The sequence below is a fragment of the Patella vulgata genome, chromosome 3 (assembly GCF_932274485.2).
Source record: "Patella vulgata chromosome 3, xgPatVulg1.2, whole genome shotgun sequence".
Lineage (NCBI taxonomy): Eukaryota > Metazoa > Mollusca > Gastropoda > Patellidae > Patella > Patella vulgata.
In genome coordinates this window covers 50,263,055-50,273,436 of record NC_065881.2, presented here as the reverse complement: position 1 = coordinate 50,273,436, position 10,382 = coordinate 50,263,055, and the positions used below count along the sequence as shown (strand labels likewise).

Sequence of the window (10,382 nt, the reverse complement as noted above, 5' to 3'; positions counted from 1 at the left end):
TGCATTTTGCAGAGAGAAAGACGTGGCTTTTGTAGAATGCATTAGCATAAAAAATAATTTTCTTTTCGTTCCGACTTATCACTTTTATTTCATTTAGTAATTTGGCATTACATGAAGACAGAATAGTAAGAAACTGAAATCAGGAAACCGAGAATTAATATGAATTTCGATTGATGCAGGTTTATTGATTAGCGCTTTATTCATAACCATGATGTTCGAGACTGTGAAGATTGTAAACTGGGAAAGATAACTCTATGTTGTGTTGCCGAGAAAAACAAACATGGCAGGTCGTGGACGAGGTAGAGGAAGAGGAGTATTGTTAAGCTCTGAAGTAATGAACCATATTGCAGGCGTTCCTGGAGGTGGAGCAGAAAACAGTGTAGCTAAAAAGGTACTAACCTAGTCCAAACTACGAAATTAGATATTATTTTTCTTATAAAGTCGATGCCTCCTTTGTGTATTTTTGTAGACTTGAACATCCAAGCATATTTTCCATTTACCATCCAACCGGCTAAAAAAATAAAATCATTTTCTCGCAGCAAAAACCAAACTTCATGTTGATTTTTTTTTTGTAATGTTGATTTATCATTTCAATGCCCAAACAGATCTGTCTGAGAGTGTGATATTATGCAAATGCTTGGGGTCGGAACGGGATATAATAATAAACTTATTATTATTCCAATTGAACGTGCAGTCAGTCAATCGGTTACAGTAGGCCTAGTGTAGAGATTTTTGGGTGAAATTGCAGAGAATGGTACATGTATAGATAGGATACCCCAACATAAATAAATATCTCCAAATATATCGACAATTATACCACAATATTCAGATATATAAAGCCTTAACTTTGTTCCTCACATTTATCGTCACTAATATTCATAGGCCTAATGGACGTTGTATTTAACAATTTTTCTTTAATTTTTTGAAAAAGTGACATTGCTTTGACATTGTTACAAGCAAAATGGTAGACTTTCAAAATATACAAATTACGATGCAGTATTCAACAAATATTATTAGACCTCTACTAAACATAATATGGGTTTCACAAAGACAATGCAAATATTGAAAATGAAAGTGTACCAGTATGGTACATCTTTGTCATCAGTTGATTACACAACATCTGTCTCTGTTACATTTTGTTTGATTTAATTCTCAGTGGAACTCTGCAAAATTATATCGAACTATTGGGCCTACCACATTTTTGATAAAACTGTTGCTGCCTATGAATTTTGTGATGTGGATTCCGATTGTTCATGTAGTGAAGGACCTTTTGTAGTATTTAGCTGCTCTATATATGAAGGGAATATTACACCAACTGAAAAATGTACCAATATACATGTATTAACTTTAATATTTTGGTAGGAAACAAGAGGAAGAAATAATTCTGTGTCAGATATTGAGGAAGTGGTGGGCAATCTTTCACTGAACATTGATGAAAAACAGTTAAAAGATCTCACAAAGATATCTGAAGAAGTTTGTAAAACAGCGGAAGATTTGAAAAAACTTGCAGCAATAATTTATGAAAAGTGTCTCAAAGATCGAGAATTGGCGGAATCCGGATCATATGTGGCTCAAAAACTTTCAAATTTCGAAGTTGATGGTGTCAAGTTCCGTGCCTGTTTACTCAGCCTAGTCCAGCAAGATTTTAAAGGTGAGAGGTTTCTGTCTAATAAGTTATTCCATGTAAGATTGTAAGGCAGTAGTATCTTTCAAATGCTTGAATAATGCATGTATTGTACATTGTACCTTACTTAATTTCATTTAACTAACTGTGTGATATTATCTTATTATCTATTTTTACTGTGTACCTTATTTTATTAATGCACTGTGTACCAAGTGCCTTGTTGTCCCCGCCTTTCATAGAAACCTGGGGACCATGACAGAGTTCGACGATAAACAATTTTCACTAACGCTAAGCAGAGATAAGCAATGTGATTGGATGACATTTTTGAACATGATAACTTTGATTCTAATTGGACGAGAGTGATCAATAAATTTGGTTTGTTCATTTATTTTGATGACAGCCTATTCCTGTTGAAAATAATTATATCTGTAGAAAAAGCCAGTGTACGGATATAACCGATTTCTTGCTCTACTGTTGACACAGTGTCTCTTCAATAACCCAAGTAACACATCAGATCAACCCAGTTAACCTTTTGGAGGTACCAAACTTGAAGAGATAATCTAATGTATATCTTATTTGATTTAACTCAGTGAGTAAGATGTTTGCTATCGGTCCCATGTTCATCCCTGCTTTGGCCGAGATAGTTCATTGGAAATTTTCCGATGTGGTTCCTTATTGTCAGTGGTGTATAGTCGTTCAGATGGGAGAGAAAATCGAGGTCTAGTGTACTTCGGACGTTAAACCACCTTTCATTTCATTTATTTAATTTTAACGTGTGCATGTTAAATCATATGGTCTGTCATAGAATCACTGCTCGTACGTGACAAGGAGTAGTGTTACCTGTCCAACCTCATGGGTTTTCTCTGGGACCACCGGTTTCCTCACACTTCTAAAGACCCTTGCGTGCGAGCAAGTGAATTATTGAAATAAAATTGAACCATATGTTAGTCCCAAAATGATATAGTTTGTGTCACGTGGACGTTAAACACTCTCTCTCTCTCTCTCTCTCTCTCTCTCTCTCTTTAATTTTATCTATGTGTACTTATTGGTAAGTTCAGGGGAACTGCACCACTCACAAACAATTACACAAGACAAACCTATGGACAGGATACTTGATTTATCTAATGAGTATCTTGGCTTAGGGGCTTAAATGTATTCAATTTGCATTTGTACCTTATTGAATTTTATATTATCTAATGTGAACCTGTACTACGTTTATAATGTATCTTATGTGTACCTTATTTTATTTATCATTGCGTACATTGTTCAATTTTTGTAACATGTACATGTTTTCCTTATTAATTATTTAACTTTTTTCTTCCAGTTAAAGAAGAACTGCGTAAAGAATCAATCAATAAATTCTTAGGCTTTTTTACATTCCTGTGTCAGATATTTTTTAATCTGAAAATAGGGAATCGTGAACCCATCAAACCATTAGTTGGACCTATCATGGAATGCTGTGATATGATTGTAGATTCTGAGGGTGAAAAATGTAATGATGATGAATTTGAATGTATATCTATGCAGGTAATCAGCTAGGGTTTTGTGCATGAGTTATCTCCCTTATATTGTAACTTGCCTCTGAGTTCTAGATTGACAAAGCTCTGAAAACATTTTTTTTCTAACAGACTAACACTATTTATTTATTCATTATATATTAACATAATATAAAGTAACAACATTCAATTATAGAATCTGAAAACAAGCCTGGGCTTATAGAAATAATATATCCCCTGTAAACTCCATTAAGAAGGGGGGGGGGGGTTGTTCATCACATGGGCAACCATACTTTAATGACTGTTAAACATACATTATGCAAAAACTAAATCTGCCTATTGCAGGTCTTTCTTTAGGCCTGAAATGTTATCTAAATTATTAATTAGACATTAATTATCTTATCCAGACCATAATCAACCCTTGATGTTTATTGGATTAGGTTCTGATTTGCTGTTTGACTTCCATTCATAATTTAATCATGAAATGGATAATCGAGACTATGTTTTTATCATACAGACTTTAGTAATGATGATCGAGGCAAGGCCGAAAATTCAATCACTAAAATCTTGGTTCAGAGTGGATCAATTTGACTGAAATTTCAGCAAATTCTCTTTACATTATCTAGTTTTTAACTATTATAGTCAGAACTGCCAACTCTTTAACTAATTTCAGATAATGTATCTTTAAGTGTTAAAGGGCCAATCCCGATAATATTTTGGAGAATAAAACTTCTTAATTTTGTGTTAAAATCTCTTAAATTCCTCTAACGTAGGACCGAGCAACTAACTCAATATATGTGATACTTTTTCAAACAACTTTAACCCGTCAGTCTTCATCTGGAAATGCATACCGGTGTCCTAAGCTGTATTATGCAGTGTCTGGATACAACCAGATTTTTATTCATAAAAATAATGTGTAGGTGAAATTTACGTTTCGTTATGAAGTACAGCTCATGGGTCATTCAGTTATAAACCTCTAAAGGAACGGAAATCGATTATCAGGTCAGCCAACGAAAAAATTGACCTGAAATCTTAAAAGGGTTACGTGTCCGGATAAGCAGTGTTGACGTTCATGTCCAAGCGACTCATTATTTTGAGCTGAAATTTGGGGACAAGGTAAATACACCTTGGTTTTTTTTCTGTTTCAGTTGCAATGTGTGGGTAAATTAATTGAATCTGTTGATTCAGATAGAATGCTTGACTTCCTAGAAAAAGTGAGGAAAAAAATTGTCATGGATAAGTAAGTTTGATTATAAATTTATTAGTGCTTACCGGTAAAATTCCAGAATAAACAGAAAATAAAGAGATTTAGAACATGCACAATCAATCCAATCCAGTTTCATGTTTAGCTGTCTGCTTGTCGAACCCGAGTAACATTTTGAAATGACAAATTAGACTGTATTTAACGGCAAGCGACATAGATCTCCATTTGTTTCCATAGTACTGTTGTGGCCGAATGGTTACGTGTGTGCATTGTATCATAAGATCTGTCATTGAGGCAACTGGCATGGTTTTGATTCCCTTTTGTACGTAACAAGGAGTAGGGTCGACAACAAACCTCTTCAGTTTTCTCCGGGTCCTCCGGTTTCCTCCCACTGCTAAAGACCCCTACACGCATGCGAATTAATGAAATAAAATAAAACCAAACTTTTGTCCCGAAATGACCTAGTTTGTGTTGAGTGGACGTTAAACCCCATTTCTCTCTCTCATTCATGTTTTCTTAGGGGATCACATGGCTAAGTGGGTAAGACCCTGGCTCGCTAGCCTGGCGGTCGGGTGTTCGATCCTTGCATTGGTCGAGAAAGTTCATCCAGATTTTCCAACGTGGTTTCCCCTTGTCAGTGATGCAGCTCCAAATTCACATGAACACTGTAAAAACAGATAGAAAGAATCTTGATTTTAAGTTGCAGCTCTGTCAGCAAAGCTGCTACTGAGCATATGTTACCTTGACTGGCAAACAGCATATTAGAGGGAGAAGGTTTAACGTCCACAAGCTAGGGTATTTTGGGCGTAACATATAGTACAAATTCAATTCAATAGTGCGCTTGCACGTATGTGTTTTAAGCAATAGGATGAAACCCACGACATTGGCTCGTACAAGCTTGGGATTAAAACCACTGTAATACCAGACTCTCCAACCCCCCAAGCAATATGTAAATTTCTATTTGTTACCTACTATTGGATAATATTTTTTGGGTTAAATAATAACAAATGTTTCTTATAGGACCCCACCAAAAGTTCGCTGTGTTTTGTTAGAGTTAATAGAATGTTATGGTAGAAAGTGGGAACCAGCTTCTAATGATGTTACTAGATGTTATTGTGATATAATGGCTGAACTTTATGCAGGAATGGTTGTGTGATAATACTTTATTTGAAAATATTTTAAGCAGCGATACTGTTCTTCAATACTCTATTTGTCGGTACTTGATATGATAATGATACTACGGTACTGTGGATGATAACAGCAAGTGTAGATCAGTTGATTTTACCGACATTGGCACTGCAGCATATATGCCTAACATTTTCTGTTATGTTGAGTTTTGTATAATGCATAATTATTACTTACCACAAGGGTAACTGATGAACATATCAAAAAAAGCACTCAATTATATTAATTGTTTTATGTCTTTGTGAATGGGTATGTAGATATTGTCCTAATTTTAGCATTTAAACATCTTTGATTTGGAGTAAAAAATAAATTTGATGATTTGATTAAGTTTGATATGTTGATTTACTGTCTGAAAACTGTATCTTGTCTACATTTAATATTAAGATCCCCAGATTGAGCCAGTCGCTAAAATATAACACTTGAAGCCAAACATGAATCTAAAATTATGAAATAAACTGAAATATAACTCTATATACGTTCCCTTACCTAATGGAAATAAAACCTCAGATCAATTGAACACCTTGTTTTAGTCTAAGTCAAAGAGGTTTAGTTCCTTTAAACATAATCCTTTCCTTAAAACCAAGAACTTAAACACATTTAGTCATTTAAAGGACAATATTGGTGTCAACCATTATCACATATCATTGCTACGATAGATACAAATGAAGATTTGAGGACACGGAAGTGACAGATACATGGGCAAATTTCTGCTCACTGAAAATTCCTTCAAAGTTGTTATATGAGACTGTTTCAAAAAAATAATTGAATGTTACTAGATAAGAGAAAACGAGAAAAATAGAAATAACCCGTACATTTCCTTGTTTTTATTCATTCTATACTTAATAAAAACATGGTAATGCACGGAAGTGAAATAGGAGAGTATGATATTGTTCCAGAATTTATTTATGAGGTTTAAATCAATATCAAGATGACTGGAAGTGGCCCAATATCAGTCATATAAATGAAAAATTTAATCATATTATTTTATATACTTTATGTATTCATCAAAGTGTTTGAACATTTTTATAGGTTTACATTAATTAATCTTTTTCCAATTTAAACTTCAGAATACTCCATTTCAAAACTTTGATTTCTAGACGTTCTCACAACTTGAGTTCTGTGCTAAGAAAGTTTTCAATAAAATTATTGTTCTGTGCTGCTGAAGTATTCGCAAAGATTTATATTTGTTACATTAAGTGCAGATGCACATTTATACAACAAAGCTCAAAGTAATTTAATGAATTCATATAATAATGAGATGTCAAATATTTTCATTCACACTGCAATATAGGTATTTTTAATTATTTCTAAGAGGGAATATAAATAAATAATAAACCTGTAAAACCACATTTATTTTATTAGAGGAATACATTTGCTACATTATTTTCATAACCTGTCATATCACCATATTTATAATCGAAGAACAAAGATTTTGTGTGCAACTGAATAAGTTTCACTGTTTGATTGCACAGGAAAGATATCATTACAAACAGCCCACTGCTTAATTTCCTCATGTCACAGTTTTATTTCCTTATTTCTGTTTTCAACCACAAATTTCTATAGTTTATAATATGGAATAGACCTAATTCTGATTGTATAATTAAGGAGCAAACAAAGAAGTAAAATTTGATAGGGTTTTGATAAAACAATGGAAGTATGCTTCTTAGAATATAGGTGTCTATTCATTTGAACTTAATATGTCAACTAGTTTCACATTTTTAAGGAATGAATGATTATGATAAATTGTAGAATATTAAGAGCAAGAGTTTCCCGTCTAAGCTAAATTTAACCCCAGACAGTAGATATTGCCTATCCAGGGGGTAAATTTGCTGATACTGGGTTTGTACATAAATCTTTTTCAGTTATAATTTTTAAACAAAACTAAAGTAAGATTATTATGTTCTGTTATTTGTACTTGAAGTAATAATGTTATAAACAATATTGTAAATATCCTCTATTGCTGGTTGCTTTATTATGGCAGCATGTTACTGAAGCAATGACCGGGAGTTTTACAACATCTAGACTTTTACAACCTCTAGCCGTTGCTGGACTGGTCTGCAATTCCCGAACTTATAGCTACGTTATGTCCCTTTAACGCAGACACAAGAACGATAGCGCCCAATCAAAGGTTGTGGCACAAACACACTCAAATCAAGCATGGCGACCTCCACAGAAACCTTGACATTGAACGAACCCTGAACTTTGCAACTCAATTATCACATGTAGATATTTCAGCGGGAAAGCACGAGACTTGGTATTCGCGATGATTGAAGAATCTGATAGGCTTCCCAGCTCGAGCAGTAACCAATCGAAATTAGTGCCGAAATATGAAATGTATTACTGAAGGGCTTGTTAAGATGTACTGAGTTAAAGCGAGATAAAGCCTTTTGTATAAGATGCATAAACTTAAATTACTGAACAAAGCAAAGTTGCCAGTTTGAGAACCCCTGATTTGAAGAAGAGTCAAACAAGTTGATTTTATTTACTCAAAATTTCCATGACGGGTGTTCGTTACCTCATTTCTTTTAAGAATCATAAAACTATATTAAGCTCATTTAACTTTCATCATAATTATTTTCATGGTTTAAAATATTTTGATATAGGTGGTCAGTGTTATCAGTATTAATGTTAGCATCAATTTTGTACACAGGAAACAATTCTGTGGAATGTGGAATACAATTACTGTTTATTGTTTAATATAGAGAAGCCTAGTCAAAACCTTAATTGGATTCCATAGAATTGTGACCTGTGTATTTCCAGTTCAATTATTAAATGCCATTAAAATCAATTTTGAGTATATTATTTAAAACATACACATAAAGTGCATCTTATGGCAATTTAATTTGGGTTATTTTGGTTCTGTGTACATAAATTAAGGAATCAAAAGCGTAGTAAAAATTTTTTAAGGGGTACCAGAGTATAGAATATGTTGCTCAAAATACTGTTTCCTACTGATGATATCAACTAAATACTCTGCAAACTATCATCATTTTAAAATCAATGAAATGGGGTTTTAATATCCTACTTCTGTGCACCAACGGACTAATGAAGATGGGCATTTGCCATGCAGTGTGCTATAGGAAAATCTTGGCTCGGACTATGATTTCGAATTCCAACTGTCGGGCGGGGGGGGGGGGGGTATTTTTACACTATTCATTGTAATGTCATGCCCCTCTCCTCCACACTGGCCAACACCATAACAGCGCCTTACTTGCTGAGCAACTGTGTCTCCCTTTAAATTCAATACTAATTTTATCTGTATTAAATTATGAATAATGTAACCATCTTCTTTAGAAATATTACATTATTTTGTGTTAGTTGAATTGTTTTGTAAATAAATTTGTAAATCGAATTAATCCTGACATGTGAATTAATTTTGTCATGTTTACAGAATATATTTATCAAGGAACATGTAAATAATTTTGTCTCTTGTAAAAATTTGATGAATACATTAAGCAAACACTAGAATGGAGGTTGTCTATAAAATGTTAAGATAGAACCATTCCACACAATTTATTAATTGTAATTAGATTTTGCTGTTTAGTTTTTATGTTAGTGTTTTTGGAATTAAATTTGCTGTATTAATGAAAATCTTTTAAATTTGAGCCTATTGTAATGGTTTTATATTATCCCCCAGCAATTCACACTATTTGTAAGAAAACGAGTCTTGATTTGACTTAAAGGGTACGTTCAGATTTTCACTGGATCTCCGATATAAAGGGGGCGTTAAGTATGTATTTCACGGACATCTATATGATTTTTCTCCTTTAAGATTGATCCGCCCTTGTCCCTATTCTTTTAAGTAATCCAGTATTATATTGTTTCAGAAATACGGGATATATTCTTTTTCATGTAATTAATCTTTTCAAGGACATTGAAATAAAAGATATTTGTTGTATTTAAACATGTCATTTACCATTCACCTTGCCTATATTCACTGTTTATATTTGCATTCTTTATACATTGTTAGAATTGTATTTTGACGGTTTTATTTGAATATTCATAAAGTGCTTTTAGAACCAACAGATATTCATTATTGGTGCGCGGCTACATTTCTTATATAGAAAATACAATAAAATTTGTTTGTCTTTAAATATAGACTGGTTGTTTGTTTGGTTGCTTATATTCCTCAAAATGTTGGTTAAACATGTTTGATTATATAACTGACCCATCAATATGAAAAACGTCCTGGTGGGGTTTCTATTAAATTTATATTGCGTGGGGAGACGCTTTCACGTTTCTTTAATTCATTTCTGACATTCTCAATACAGCTAGTTCGCTTCTTGAAGTTCTGTTCACCGAAGCACAGTGACAATCGAGGTGATTCTTAGTAAGAAAACAATAGTACCAGGGAACTTTGTTTTAGCCAATAGATCTTCAACGGTTTAAATTACAACAATACGATTTTTTGCCGGCTTGTTGTTTGTGTTGCGATTGCCGAAAAGCCTCCATATCGAAAAATTTTTTAAAAGTTGCCCCCCCCCCCCCACACACACACTCTCAATATCAAGATTCTGTTAAAATACAGCCATCACTGGCTTGGGAAACCATTCCACAATTTGTCGACAAAAACGACAAATTATCGTAAATACAAAAAAAAAAAATGAAAGATTGACCACAATTAAATCGACACCATAATGAAACCGATGATGTTAAATCTATTTTTATATCACAAGTTTAACAGTTTCGGAATTAAAAAAGGACGCCTTTTTGCTATTTCTGTGATAAAATTGTTATCATTCAAGGATTTTTACGTCTTTGATACAGCTTTGGATTCAAGGTAAGTAAGCAAATGCTTTCTGGCTATTCTGTGAAAACTTGACGTAATTTGTTAAAAACTGTAAAAAGAAGAAACAATTCTTTAATACACATC

The 10,382-nt window shown here is 33.3% G+C and overlaps 1 protein-coding gene across 1 annotated transcript; it reads left to right on the top strand.

The window, feature by feature from the left end:
- The first annotated feature begins 174 nt into the window (after positions 1-174).
- On the top strand, positions 175-9,607 carry LOC126815381 (CBP80/20-dependent translation initiation factor). Its single transcript, XM_050540992.2, has 5 exons — positions 175-391; positions 1,363-1,651; positions 2,949-3,151; positions 4,269-4,360; positions 5,345-9,607. The coding sequence occupies exons 1-5, from the start codon at positions 281-283 to the stop codon at positions 5,478-5,480; spliced, it is 831 nt and encodes a 276-aa protein (XP_050396949.1). The 5' UTR covers positions 175-280; the 3' UTR covers positions 5,481-9,607.
- Positions 9,608-10,382: the final 775 nt, after the last annotated feature.

Excerpts from the sequence above, each read along its gene's own strand:
- LOC126815381 (XM_050540992.2), top strand. The coding sequence starts at position 281 with ATGGCAGGTCGTGGACGAGGTAGAGGAAGAGGAGTATTGTTAAGCTCT. Across the intron at positions 392-1,362 it reads AAAACAGTGTAGCTAAAAAG|GAAACAAGAGGAAGAAATAA; the intron begins GTACTAACCTAG and ends ATATTTTGGTAG. Across the intron at positions 4,361-5,344 it reads AAAAAAATTGTCATGGATAA|GACCCCACCAAAAGTTCGCT; the intron begins GTAAGTTTGATT and ends TGTTTCTTATAG.